We start from the raw sequence: 15,245 nt of genomic DNA on the forward strand, positions 1-15,245 counted from the left end.
TCACCTCCTAAAGGGACAGTGGTCAGAAGTGTAAAAATTGGCCCGGTCATGAATGTGCAAACCACCCTTGGGGGTAAAGGGGTTAAAATGTGAGACTTAAGCCCCCGTCACACACAGCGATCTCGCTGTGCGTGACATCTATCAGTGACCGCCCCTCGATCGATCGCTCGATCGGCCTGGACATTTTTTTGATCGCTGGTCTCCCGCTGGCCAGCACGCATCGCTGCATATGACAGGCGGGAGATCAGTGAGCTGGAGCTGGTAACCAAGGTAAACAGCGGGTTTCTATATGCCGCGCGGCGCTCAGTAACCCGATGTGTACCTTGGTTGCCAGCTCCCAGCACCAGCGCGCTGGTATCTAACATACACTGCAGGTAACTAAGCGACATGTGTGCTTGCTCCCCGCCTGTCGCTGTCCTGATCGCTGCGGAGATCTGCCTGTGTGACAGCTCACCAGCGATCGTGTAGCGACTCACCAGCGATCCTGACAAGGTCATATCGGGATCGCTGGTGAGTCGCTAGGTGTGACGGGGCCTCTATCTCAGTCACAAGTATGATTTGTCGATAAAGGGGAGGAGAGAATCCCACAGAAAAGATTCAGTCCACAGCCGGTTGTCTGGCTGGCTATCCCGTGGTATGAACATGTCTCAAAATGGTCGTTCCTTTTTTACGGTTTGCCCAACCTTAAGGACCCCCACCTTTGATGACCTCACATATGGGCTGTTCCCGGGAGGACCTCCTATTTTGAACAGTTATTAAAAGCTTCTACTTGCCGTATCTTTGGCTGGGAAGCTCACAGGGTGATGACAGCGGCATTATATTTTTCCCTGTGAATTTACCTTTCTTTTGAGACCATACACGACATGTCTGCGTGTTACTGGGGGGCAGAAACTCTTCCCAGGTTTCTAATGGCCATACGGGCTGCAAAGCGCTGTCATGGGTGGCCTACATGCCCGGCTCCTGGGATCCCGAGTTTCACGTTTCTAGGTCCACTGTGAGTTATTAAATTTGAGTTTTAGCATTTTAGGATTAGGACAAAGGAAATCTTGAGGGAAAGAAAAACTACACTTAACTGGCCAGAGTAATAAAAGTGACCATCTGCTGAAGGGAGTGGATAGGATTTCACAGAGGCAGACAGAGGGGGCTCAAAGCTGTGTGTCTGCACCTGGAGCTTAGTGTTACATTACATGAACCAAGCGGGGGGAAGGGCAGTAATTCAGCTCTGGTGGGGGTAGCCCGGACATTGGAAAATGATTCATATTTTCCTGACACCATGTTATATAGAGGTGTTACCATGTTATATAGGGTCTGATCATGTTACATTGGGCTGTGATCATGTTACATAGAGGTGTAATCGTGTTATATAGGGGCGTGATCATATTATAGAAGTGTGTACCCATGTTATATAGGGGTGTGACTGTTACATAGGGTGTGGTCACATTATTTAGGGATGTGATGTTACATAATTTGTAACCATGTTATATAGGGGTGTGACCATGGTAGGGGTGTGATCATGTTACATAGGGGTGTAATGTGAACATATATAAGAGTGTACCCATGTGATATCGGGGTGTACCCATGTTATGTAAGGGTTGACCATGTTGTATATGGGTGTGATCATGTTATGTAAGGGTGTGAACATATATAAGAGTGTAATCATGTTACATAGGGTTGTGACCATGTTATATAGGAGTGTGACCATGTTAAATCGGGGTGTGATCATGTTGTACAGTGGTGTGATCTCGCTATATTGGGTGTGACCTTGTTATATAAGGGTATGACCATGTGATATAGGGGTGTGATCATATTATATAAGGGCATACTCATGTTATATAGGGATGTGACCATGTTGTATATGGGTGTGGCATGTTTGTCATGTGATGTGGGTGTGGCTTGCTATCATTTAAAGTCACAGTCCACGTGGTTTCTTTATGCTCTTTATTATTGCATACAATACATTTCCCTTTGCGTTTATGATATAAAATCACCGAGAAGCCGTGTGACTTACGATCACCTCAGCGATTCCTTTGGATATTGTAAAAATTTTTCTAAATAACTTACAAAAAGAAAAATCAATTTTCCTATACGTCCCAAAGACACGAGGCTGAGAAACTAACTCAGAGGTGAACATGGTGCCACTCTATGAGACGAGCCAATGAGAGTGCACCTCCTCACCTCAGCTATCGCGCTTCACATTACTCAACCAATCAGCACGCTGCATGCACCATACTTTACACAGTCGCGTGGCTCCACGTTCCGGCAGGCACGTTCTTCAGGGGTCGCTAGCTCACAGTTTTCCCTTTCCGTAAGACCTTATGTGGTAGAGCAGTTAGTGGGTCACAGAACAGACGTGGCAGAAGAGATGGCGGCCATGACGACAGACGCACCACTCTCTGGTCACGTGGGGGCCGCTCTGCAGACCCTCTAACCTTCAGCAGCATCAGTGTAAATTCAAGCTCAAAGAAGAAAGTTCTGGGTAATAGACGAAAGATCCCAACTCAAATGAGGTCTGCATTGTACTCACATAAGACTGCGGAGGCAGCACAGGTATCCCCCCACCCAAACAATGTCCCCAAACATACACAGCATAGTCACAGGAGCACCCACCTCCCCACATCATATACATGGGGGTACATGGAGAGGGTCGGGGAGAGTGAGGGGAGGAGAGTGTGAGGGGAGGAGAGTGTTGTGAGGGGAGGAGAGTGTGAGGGGAGGAGAGTGTGAGGGGAGGAGAGTGTTGTGAGGGGAGGAGAGTGTTGTGAGGGGAGGAGAGTGTGAGGGGAGGAGAGTGTTGTGAGGGGAGGAGAGTGTGGTGAGGGGAGGAGAGTGTGGTGAGGGGAGGAGAGTGTTATGAGGAGAGGAGAGTGAGGAGAGTGAGGGGAGGAGAGTGTGAGGGGAGGAGAGTGTTGTGAGGGGAGGAGAGTGTGAGGGGAGGAGAGTGTTGTGAGGGGAGGAGAGTGTTGTGAGGGGAGGAGTGTTGTGAGGGGAGGAGAGTGTTGTGAGGGGAGGAGAGTGAGGGAAGGAGAGTGTGAGGGGAGGAGAGTGTGAGGGAAGGAGAGTGTGAGGGGAGGAGAGTGTGAGGGAAGGAGAGTGTGAGGGGAGGAGAATGTGAGGGGAGGAGAATGTGAGGGGAGGAGAGTGTGAGGGGAGGAGAGTGTGAGGGGAGGAGCGTGTGAGGGGAGAAGAGTGTTGTGAGGCGAGAAGAGTGTTGTGAGGCGAGAAGAGTGTTGTGAGGCGAGGAGAGTGTTGTGAGGCGAGGAGAGTGTTGTGAGGGGAGGAGAGTGTTGTGAGGGGAGGAGAGTGAGGGGAGGAGAGTGTGAGGGGAGGAGAGTGTGATGGAAAGAGAGTGAGGGAAAGAGAGCATGAGGGAAAGAGCGGGAGGAGAGTGAGGGAAGGAGAGTGTGAGGGGAGGAGAGTGAGGGGAGGAGAGTGTGAGGGGAGGAGAGTGTGAGGGGAGGGGAGTGTGAGGGGTCGTGGAGTGTGAGGGGTCGTGGAGTGTGAGGGGTCGTGGAGTGTGAGGGGTCAGTACACGGAATAAGAGGGTTTGGGGAGTGTGATAGAGGGTTTGGGAGAGTGAGGGGTCGGGGACATTAAGGGGAGGGGTCATAGTAACATATTTTGCAAGGCCGAAAAAAGACGTGTCCATCCAGTTCAGCCTATATTCCGTCAGAATAAATCCCCAGATCTACTTCCTTCTAAAGAACCTAATAACTTTAAGATACAATATTGTTACGCTCCAGGAATACATCCAGGCCTCTCTTGAACCCCTCGATTGAGTTCGCCACCAGCATCATGGAATGTGATGGGAGGAAAGTATGGGGGAGGGGAATGGAGTGTGAGGGAAGGGATCAGGGAGTGTGAGGTGAGCGGTACACGGAGTAAGATGAGGGGTCGGGGAGTGTCGGGGCGCATAAGGGGAGGCTCAGGAAGTGTGAGGGGAGGGGTACATGGAGTAAGAGAAGGAGTCGGAGAGTGTAAAGGGAGAGGTGTGTGAGGGGAGGGGTCGAGGAGTGTGAAGGGAGGGGTACATGGAGAAAGAGAAGGTAACGGAACGTGTAAACAGAGGAGTAGGTGAGTGAGAGAAGGGGTTGGGGAGTGAGGGGTCGGGAGTGTTAGGGGAGGGGTCAGGGAGTGTGAGAGGAGGGGTCGCGGAGAGTGAGGGGAGGGGTCGTGGAGAGTGAGGGGAGGGCTCAGAGTAAGAGGAAAGGAGGGGTCAGGGAGTGTGACGAAAAGAGGGGTCGGGGAGTTTGAGGGGTTGCGCGAGGGAAGGAGTCAGGAAATGTGAGGGGAAGGGTTGCATAGTGTGAGTGGTCGTGGAGTGTGAGGGGAGGGATCGGAGAGTGGTTGTGGAGTGAGTGAGGTGGTGTACACAGAGTAAAAGAAGGGGTCGGGGAGTGCCGGGGGGGGGGTTCGGGGAATGTGAGAGGAGGGGTACACAGAGTAAGTGAAAAGGTCAGGAAGTGTGAGGGGAGGGGTCAGGGAGTGTGAGGGAAGGGGTCGGGGATTGAGAGTGGTGGGGAGTTTGAGGGGAAGGGTCAGGGAGTGTGAATGAAAGGGAAAGTGTGAGGGGAGGAGAATAAGGGGAACGGTCGTGGAGTGTGAGGGGCTGGGGAGAGGGGAGGGGTCATGCAGTGTGAGAATAGGGGTCAGGGAGTCTGTGGGGTCATGGAGTGTGAGAGGAGGGGTCGAGGAGTGTGAGGAGAGTGGTGGGGAAGAGTGTTGGGAGGGGTCTGGGAGTGCATGAGGAGTAAAAGAAGGGGTCGGGGAGTGTCAGGGGGTTTGAAGAGTGGTCGTGGAGTGTGAGAGGAGGGCTCGTGGAGTGACAGGAGGGGTCTGGGAGTGTGAGAGGAGAGGTCACGAAGTGTAAGAGGAGGGGTCACGAAGTGTGAAAGGAAGGGTACATGGAGTAAGAGAAGAGGTAAGAAAGTGTGAGGGGAGGGATTGTGGAGTGGGAGGGGAGGGGTCAGGAAGTGTGAGGGAGCATTCAAGGACTGTGAGGAGGTGTTGGCGAGTGTGAGAGGAGGGGGTACATAAAGTAAGAAGAGGGGTCCGAGGGGAGGGGTGACACGAGCAGTCAGAGTGGGAGAAGTATAGAAGTGTGAGGGGAGTGATCGGGGAGTGTGAAAGGAGAAGTCGGCGAGTGTGAAAGGAGGAGTCATGCAGTATGAGAAGTGGTCACTGAGAGAGAGAGAGGAGTGTTCGGGGAGTGTGAGAGGAGAGATCAGGGAGTGTGAGGAGAGGTTGCAAGGTTGAAAGGAAGGGTCACGGAGAGTGAGAAGATTAGTTGTGGAAAGTGAGGGGAGGGGTGGCAGAGTGTGAGAGGAGGAAATATATAGAATATGGGGCGGAGATTTATAGAATACTAGATGGGGTATGCTGTCTCATACAATAATGGCAGGAGTACGGGGCAGAGTTATATAGAATCATAGGAAGGGTATGGGGAGGAGCTACATATAGAATAATAAGAGTATGGGGTGGAGTTTTATAGAGTAATAGGAGAGGTATGGGGCTTAGTTATATAGAATTATAGAAGGGATATGGGAAGGAGTTACATAGTATAATGGGAGGGGGTATGGGGCAGAGATTATAGAATTACAGGAGGCTTATGGGAAGTAGATCATAGAATTATAGGAGTGGTATGGGGCGGAGTTATGTAGAATAATGGGAGGGGTATGGGATGGAGCTATATAAAATAACAGGAGGGCGTATGGGGCAGAGTTAAATAAAATAATGCGAGGGGTCTGGGGCGAAGTTATATAGAATAATGGGAGGGGTATGAGGCAGACTATAGATTTATAGGAGGGGTATTGGGCGGAGTTATATAGAATAATGGGAGGGGTATGAGGTAGAGACTATAGATTTATAGGAGGGGTATTGGGTGGAGCTATATAGAATAATGGGAGGGGTATGAGGCAGACTATAGATTTATAGGAGGGGTATTGGGCAGAGCTATATAGAATAATGGGAGGGGTATGAGGCAGACTATAGATTTATAGGAGGGGTATTGGGCGGAGTTATATAGAATAATGGGAGGGGTATGAGGTAGAGACTATAGATTTATAGGAGGGGTATTGGGCGGAGTTATATAGAATAATGGGAGGGGTATGAGGTAGAGACTATAGATTTATAGGAGGGGTATTGGGCGGAGTTATATAGAATAATGGGAGGGGTATGAGGCAGACTATAGATTTATAGGAGGGGTATTGGGCGGAGTTATATAGAATAATGGGAGGGGTATGAGGCAGACTATAGATTTATAGGAGGGGTATTGGGCGGAGTTATATAGAATAATGGGAGGGGTATGAGGTAGAGACTATAGATTTATAGGAGGGGTATTGGGCGGAGTTATATAGAATAATGGGAGGGGTATGAGGTAGAGACTATAGATTTATAGGAGGGGTATTGGGCGGAGTTATATAGAATAATGGGAGGGGTATGAGGCAGACTATAGATTTATAGGAGGGGTATTGGGCGGAGTTATATAGAATAATGGGAGGGGTATGAGGCAGACTATAGATTTATAGGAGGGGTATTGGGCGGAGTTATATAGAATAATGGGAGGGGTATGAGGCAGACTATAGATTTATAGGAGGGGTATTGGGCGGAGTTATATAGAATAATGGGAGGGGTATGAGGCAGACTATAGATTTATAGGAGGGGTATTGGGCGGAGTTATATAGAATAATGGGAGGGGTATGAGGCAGACTATAGATTTATAGGAGGGGTATTGGGCGGAGTTATATAGAATAATGGGAGGGGTATGAGGCAGACTATAGATTTATAGGAGGGGTATTGGGCGGAGTTATATAGAATAATGGGAGGGGTATGAGGCAGACTATAGATTTATAGGAGGGGTATTGGGCGGAGTTATATAGAATAATGGGAGGGGTATGAGGCAGACTATAGATTTATAGGAGGGGTATTGGGCGGAGTTATATAGAATAATGGGAGGGGTATGAGGCAGACTATAGATTTATAGGAGGGGTATTGGGCGGAGTTATATAGAATAATGGGAGGGGTATGAGGCAGACTATAGATTTATAGGAGGGGTATTGGGCGGAGTTATATAGAATAATGGGAGGGGTATGAGGCAGACTATAGATTTATAGGAGGGGTATTGGGCGGAGTTATATAGAATAATGGGAGGGGTATGAGGCAGACTATAGATTTATAGGAGGGGTATTGGGCGGAGTTATATAGAATAATGGGAGGGGTATGAGGCAGACTATAGATTTATAGGAGGGGTATTGGGCGGAGTTATATAGAATAATGGGAGGGGTATGAGGCAGACTATAGATTTATAGGAGGGGTATTGGGCGGAGTTATATAGAATAATGGGAGGGGTATGAGGCAGACTATAGATTTATAGGAGGGGTATCGGGCGGAGTTATATAGAATAATGGGAGGGGTATGGGGTGAAGTTATATAGAATAATAGGAGAGGTGTGGAGTTATATAGAATAATGGGATGTTTGGGGTGGGGTTATATCAAATAATTGGAGATGTATGGGGAGGAGTTATGTGAACCCCCCATAATATAACAGTTATGTTGGAGGGTTATATGGTGCAATATGGAGTAATGGGGATAATAGGACTTCTATATGGAGGTGATGGAGAGGGTCCAGAGGAGAGGTGGGACGGCTGATCTAGGTGGTATACTGAGGCGTAAGCGCTAGCCAATAGGGAGTGGTGGGATCTCAGAGGTCGGATGTCATGGACCATACAGCTCCACCCATAACACTGACGTCACGTCCGGCCTGGAGTGCGGTAATGCTCAGTCATTCTATATGCTGCGGTACGCTCATTTCCCAGCACACCTCTGATAAAGAGCCCTTTGTGTAAGGGGCTTATAATGCATTAAGGGGGCACAATTAGGCACAGCAGGGCAGTATGGGGTGCGGGCAGGTGGCGCAGGCGTGCAAAGTGAGGCATGCAGTTCCCTGTGCCCAGTTCAGTCTTCCTTCTGCAGTGCAAATGGTCTCCCAGAGACCAATAACCGAAAGAAGACTGCACATGGAGGGTCCACATGTGGCGGTACAGTCCAAGGTGAAAGCAGCAACATGGCAAGAAGCGGCAGCGCAGCGACCTGCTGCCGCAGGGCTAAGATGGCGTGGTGGAGGAGCTGATGGGAGGGTTTTTTGGAGTGAGGCCTGTGACTGAGTGCGGAGACATTGTCCTCTAGGATGGGTTTGTCACCAGACGCTGGTGCCCCCGAAGTTCAGCGCTACCCTTGAACAGCTCCAGTGCTGGTTATATAGTAAAAGAAGACTGATGGAGCCGGGAGGAACTCTCCACCAGAGAAGACCAGAAGTTCTCCGAGGGAGAAGGAAGCAGGACACCTCTGAGGTGGGAAGCACAATAATGGACTCGACCTTCACGTGATTGTATTGCATTACATCAAGGCTCATCTTCATCCTTCTTCCGGCCCCTTCTGCCGCCCAGGACAGTGCTGTATTGCTATGTTTTGTGAGTGAAACGTGCCCACACCTGCTGGAGCTGGGATCGGGATATACGGAGCACAGAGGGCACCAGTCTGTTGTTCCCGGCAGGCAGTGGTGGATGCCGGCGGTGAGGCAGACGTACGGGACTGCTCTCTGCAGAGCGGCTGCGCTGGATGAAGGTGCCAGTAGGATGTGGGTAATGCTCTGTTTCCAGTGTAGAGGATGAGAAGACAGAAGATGCCAGTCTACGAAGGGGGCTGTACCTCGGCAGGGGGTGCTGGGAGAGCCTGTCCTCCTCCAGCTGAAAAACATCAAGAAGAGCGGAGGGAAAGGAGTCAGGCAATGAAGAGACTTTCTTCCCGCTTCTAGCTACGTGTTGCGTTAGTGCATGCTGTAGGCGTCTTCGGGGAGCACCCTGTATCTTGGGCCCGCACCACCTGCCCCTCCCAATAAAGCTGCTTGAGTGGCAGAAGCGGCGGGCGATGAGGTCAATCAGTCACACATTTTTGGATCACGAGGTAGAAATGACGTGAGCATGGACTCGAGCTGCACGGTGAGGTCAGTGTTACTCCTTACGGTACGTGGTCTCTGTCACTGTACATCATATCCCTTAGGACTGAATGGTAATTATCCACCTCCAGTTAACTGCTTGTGTCCCCCAAACCTACTCCTACCCCATGGATGGAGTTCAGCAGTGTAGCGGTGGATGAGCTAGTGCGTATTATACACGTAAGAGTACATTGTATTACGGTCAGGACAAAAAGCTGCCGAACACACACGTCTTTATGGCCAGTACCAGAAGATGACCTTGTTGGGGAGATGACTATGATGCCCATGTATATGAGGGAGACAGTTGGATAGTCAGCTGCAGCTGTACTGGGACCATCACTGAGGTCCATATAGAAAAACCATCTATAGTCCAGAGCTGTGAGGCCACGTCCACTACGTTCATCTAGGAACAGAAACCGCGCACAACGCAGACACTGATATTCTCTACAGATTCCCCTTTCATTACTGCAATGTAACCCATCATATCACGTCACAACGTAACCCATCATATGACGTCACAACGTAACCCATCATATGACTTCACAACGTAACCCATCATATCACGTCACAACGTAACCCATCATATGACGTCACAACGTAACCCATCATATCACGTCACAACGTAACCCATCGTATCACGTCACAACGTAACCCATCATATCACGTCACAGCGTAACCCATCGTATCACGTCACAACGTAACCCATCGTATCACGTCACAACGTAACCCATCATATGACTTCACAACGTAACCCATCATATCACGTCACAACGTAACCCATCGTATCACGTCACAACGTAACCCATCATATGACTTCACAACGTAACCCATCATATCACGTCACAACGTAAACCATCATATCACGTCACAGCGTAACCCATCATATCACGTCACAACGTAACCCATCGTATCACGTCACAACGTAACCCATCGTATCACGTCACAACGTAACCCATCATATGACGTCACAACGTAACCCATCATATCACGTCATAACGTAACCCATCATATCACGTCACAGCGTAACCCATCGTATCACGTCACAGCGTAACCCATATCACGTCACAACGTAACCCATCGTATCACGTCACAACGTAACCCATCGTATCACGTCACAACGTAACCCATCGTATCACGTCACAGCGTAACCCATCGTATCACGTCACAACGTAACCCATCGTATCACGTCACAGCGTAACCCATCGTATCACGTCACAACGTAACCCATCGTATCACGTCACAACGTAACCCATCGTATCACGTCACAACGTAACCCATCGTATCACGTCACAACGTAACCCATCGTATCACGTCACAGCGTAACCCATCATATCACGTCATAACGTAACCCATCATATCACGTCACAACGTAACCCATCATATCACGTCACAACGTAACCCATCATATCACGTCACAGCGTAACCCATCGTATCACGTCACAGCGTAACCCATCGTATCACGTCACAACGTAACCCATCGTATCACGTCACAACGTAACTCATCGTATCACGTCATAACGTAACCCATCATATCACGTCACAACGTAACCCATCATATCACGTCACAACGTAACCCATCATATCACGTCACAACGTAACCCATCATATCACGTCACAGCGTAACCCATCGTATCACGTCACAGCGTAACCCATCGTATCACGTCACAACGTAACCCATCGTATCACGTCACAACGTAACCCATCGTATCACGTCACAGCGTAACCCATCGTATCACGTCACAGCGTAACCCATCGTATCACGTCACAACGTAACCCATCATATCACGTCACAACGTAACCCATCATATCACGTCACAACGTAACCCATCATATCACGTCACAACGTAACCCATCATATCACGTCACAGCGTAACCCATCGTATCACGTCACAGCGTAACCCATCGTATCACGTCACAACGTAACCCATCGTATCACGTCACAACGTAACCCATCATATCACGTCACAGCGTAACCCATCGTATCACGTCACAGCGTAACCCATCATATCACGTCATAACGTAACCCATCATATCACGTCACAACGTAACCCATCATATCACGTCACAGCGTAACCCATCGTATCACGTCACAGCGTAACCCATCGTATCAAGTCACAACGTAACCCATCGTATCACGTCACAACGTAACTCATCATATCACGTCATAACGTAACCCATCATATCACGTCACAACGTAACCCATCATATCACGTCACAACGTAACCCATCATATCACGTCACAACGTAACCCATCATATCACGTCACAGCGTAACCCATCGTATCACGTCATAACATAACCCATCATATCACGTCATAACATAACCCATCGTATCACGTCACAGCGTAACCCATCATATCACGTCATAACATAACCCATCGTATCACGTCACAGCGTAACCCATCGTATCACGTCACAGCGTAACCCATCGTATCACGTCACAGCGTAACCCATCGTATCACGTCATAACGTAACCCATCATATCACGTCACAACGTAACCCATCACACAAAGTGACAATTACAATGTGACCCATTACAAAATGTGATGACTACACTGTAAACTGTCATACAATGTAACTACAATGCGACCCATCATGAAATATAACTACATAGTAGGTATCACACAATGTAACGCAACATATACAATGTAACTAGAATGCAATCATCATATAACACAATTACAAGGTCATCACACAATATAACTACAATGTATCACATCAAAAATATAACTACAATATATCCCATCATACAACAAAACTATAACTCAAAGAATATAACTACAAGGTAACCCATCATATCAGGCTGGTTTCAGATTTGCGGATGGCCGAGTGGTGGAGGGCTGCGGAGTTCCTCCGTTCAGCTCTGCCCACTGCCGCACCTCCTCCGTTCAGCTCCGCCTACGTCTGCATGCGGCCTGCGTACCTATCTTTAACATTGGGCCGTGCAGATGTGTCCGCATGCTTCATTTTGACGATACGGCGACCGCAACCAAATGCAACACGTTGCATTCGACACAGGTCGCCGCAACGTCAAAACAACGCAAGCGGACACATCCGCACGACCTGCGTACCCAATGTTAAAGATAGGTAAGCAGGCCGCATGCAGACGTAGGCGGAGCTGAACGGAGGAGGTGCGGCTGTGGGTGGAGCTTCACGGAGGAACTCCGCAACTCGGCCATCCACAAATCTGAAACCAGCCTACCTTAACTACAATGTAACCCATCATACAATATAACTACAATGGAACCCAGAGAATGCCACCACAACGTAAGCATCTCACAGGCATGGAGTCTTCTTTTTCTAATGCCTCCACACATCAGTGATAAAGCCCAGTCACCTCCTCCTTCATGTCACCTCTCTACCACCCTTATTACCATTACTCCTTCACCCCATAACATGCCTCCACCCAATCCCTTCTTCCCATGACTAATCCGCTCAGGCAGCACACTACGGACGCGTCTACTACTCCTCGTAATCGGCTCCACCTCGAGCCTCACGTCCTGAGTCTGCTGGTAACACACAGGGGAAGATGCAGAGTTCCTTCTGCTTGTGATCATAAGTGGTGCTAACGTTACATCCATGTCAGGTTAGTATTGCTGTCACCTTCCCTCCCCTACAGATAGGGTTTCATGTCTTGCAATGGTACCTTGCAGTCGAACTGTAGCTCCATAGTGTCTTATGTCGTCTCTTACCTGTCTCTGAGGACCAGTGGGATCAGACTCCCTCCTTCGCTGTCGGGATGCTGATGCTGAATGGGAGTGGGATGGACTGCCTGGTGGGGGTTCAGCCCTATTTTCTGAGCCCTCATTCCGGAAGGATGATTCTTCCTCGGCCACAGTCTGCATGGCCCGGGGTCTGACTTCATGGACCTTTGGCCTCACGGCTGCATCTGCCCCCCCAGACCTTCGCCTCTCCTCCCCATCATCCAGGGGTCGGAGTTCCTCGGGCTCCTCATCGGTGGTGCCTGAGGTTGTTGGCTCTGCACCAGGGTGGAAGTCCTTCAGCTCAGTCTCTTTGTCAATGATAACCCATTCCTTGCTGTCAAAGTCCTCCTCCTCTGCCAGTGGTACGGAGCGGAAGGCATTGCTTAGGGCTTCATGCTCCACGGACGCGGATACCTCCATACGGCCACTGGCCTGCCGGTCGACCTGACCTGTATCGATGGACAACATCTGTGCAGGCTGTGAGGAGCAGACTTGACGTGAAGGAGATGCAGGAAGGTCCATACGGGATCTGGATGAGAGAAGACAAGGCTACAGTCAAAAGAAGAACAACCTGCAAGGTGGGACACTGCAGAGAACATCTATGGTCTGCAGTCTCACTGGGGACAGCAGTGTATGGGCAGAATATTACCCTGACTTGGGGCAACGATTGTAGGAAGCATAGAAATGTCTGCTCTCCATGGGAGGAGTTGTAGCTTGGGGGAGTAGTCATGCGTGACAGGAGTAGTGTGAAGTGGCACAGGCCATTGACAGCCATGACTTGCGTGCCAGTGTGGTTTCTGGTGGTGACAACATGTGACATGCCACTGAAACTTCTATAGAAGTGGTCAACTGGTTTTGCAGGGTCGGTCATTTGCGGTCAGTCTCACCTCCTGTCCGGGAGATCCACTCGATCTGCCGTGGACAGTCGCTCTGATTCGGGGCTGTTAACACGCCTGTAACGGAGGGAACGGGCCTGTGTGGTGGGCGACTCTGGAGGGGCCCGGATAGGAGAAGTAGGACAACCATGACGACTGTGTTCATCCTCCATCAGGCACTGTGTCTGGGGAGACAAGAGGACGGTAGTGATGTGACCGGACGTTACGCCAGAGTGCTGGGGGCTCCGGCTGCCACTGACCTTACTGATACTGATCCGCAGCTTGTTCCTATTCACGTCCGTCTCCTCCCAGACCTCGGTGTCATTGAAGCCGACATTGGGGACCTGCCCAGTGATGTCCGCTGGCCGGCCCAGAAGGATGGGGGGCGCATTCTCCTGGTCACTGAGGTGCTCTCCCTGGAGCACATCTTCAGTGTTCTCCCGCAGTAGGTCCCCTGGCACTGGGGTCACGTTCACTACCCTGAAAGAGACAGGAGAACAAAGGGTTAATGTCTGATACCGGTGTCCGACTGCTGGGTGAACCCTGAAACAAGGGAATTAAGTGACAGGGACACCTGGACTCCTACCCAAACATGGCCGCCGTCTGCCGGGTGTTCTGCTGCGGAGGCGTGGACGTGCTGGTGGAGAGTAAAATGTCCGTCCCTCCTTTTTCCCAGTCGAAGGCCTCGTTCTCTGTGATTCCGCGCTCCTTCATACTGTTCTCAAAGACGGACATGATCATCTGCAAGAAGGAGGAGACCCTGCGGCAGCCGGACAGATGGCAGGAGCTGTGGTGGGGCGTCCACCGAGTACAGAGACCGCGGCAGCTCATATATGGCCGGGATGTACTGCGGGGTGCTGTGCTGTACAGTGGACTGCCTCCATATCCTGCATGTGTGTGTGGCCGGGATGTACCGTCGGGTGCTGTGCTGTACAGTGGACTGCCTCCATATCCTGCATGTATGTGTGGCCGGGATGTACCGTCGGGTGCTGTGCTGTACAGTGGACTGCCTCCATATCCTGCATGTGTGTGTGGCCGGGATGTACTGCGGGGTGCTGTGCTGTACAGTGGACTGCCTCCATATCCTGCATGTGTGTGTGGCCGGGATGTACTGCGGGGTGCTGTGCTGTACAGTGGACTGCCTCCATATCCTGCATGTGTGTGTGGCCGGGATGTACTGTGGGGTGCTGTGCTGTACAGTGGACTGCCTCCATATCCTGCATGTGTGTGTGGCCGGGATGTACTGCGGGGTCCTGTGCTGTACAGTGGACTGCCTCCATATCCTGCATGTCTGTGTGACAGGGATGTACAGTGGACTGCCTCCATATCCTGCATGTGTGTGTGGCCGGGATGTACTGCGGGGTGCTGTGCTGTACAGTGGACTGCCTCCATATCCTGCATGTGTGTGTGGCCGGGATGTACTGCGGGGTGCTGTGCTGTACAGTGGACTGCCTCCATATCCTGCATGTGTGTGTGGCCGGTATGTACTGCGGGGTGCTGTGCTGTACAGTGGACTGCCTCCATATCCTGCATGTGTGTGTGGCCTGGATGTACTGCGGGGTGCTGTGCTGTACAGTGGACTGCCTCCATATCCTGCATGTGTGTGTGGCCGGTATGTACTGCGGGGTGCTGTGCTGTACAGTGGACTGCCTCCATATCCTGCATGTGTGTGTGGCCG

General features: G+C 50.5%; 1 protein-coding gene across 3 annotated transcripts in view; it reads right to left on the reverse strand.

The window, feature by feature from the left end:
- Nucleotides 1-15,245, reverse strand: part of TTBK1 (tau tubulin kinase 1) — a 268,616-nt gene that overhangs the window by 96,253 nt on the left and 157,118 nt on the right. For all 3 annotated transcript variants that reach the window (XM_073563522.1, XM_073563520.1, XM_073563521.1), the window contains 4 exons: nt 14,154-14,308; nt 13,828-14,047; nt 13,580-13,752; nt 12,681-13,221 (listed from right to left, as the gene is read on the reverse strand). In XM_073563522.1, the coding sequence (XP_073419623.1) occupies nt 12,681-13,221; nt 13,580-13,752; nt 13,828-14,047; nt 14,154-14,308 (1,089 nt within the window). The remainder of the gene's footprint in view (nt 1-12,680; nt 13,222-13,579; nt 13,753-13,827; nt 14,048-14,153; nt 14,309-15,245) is intronic.

Source organism: Dendrobates tinctorius, unplaced genomic scaffold (assembly GCF_039654945.1).
Source record: "Dendrobates tinctorius isolate UK_male_01 unplaced genomic scaffold, ASM3965494v1 ptg000393l, whole genome shotgun sequence".
NCBI lineage: Eukaryota > Metazoa > Chordata > Amphibia > Anura > Dendrobatidae > Dendrobates > Dendrobates tinctorius.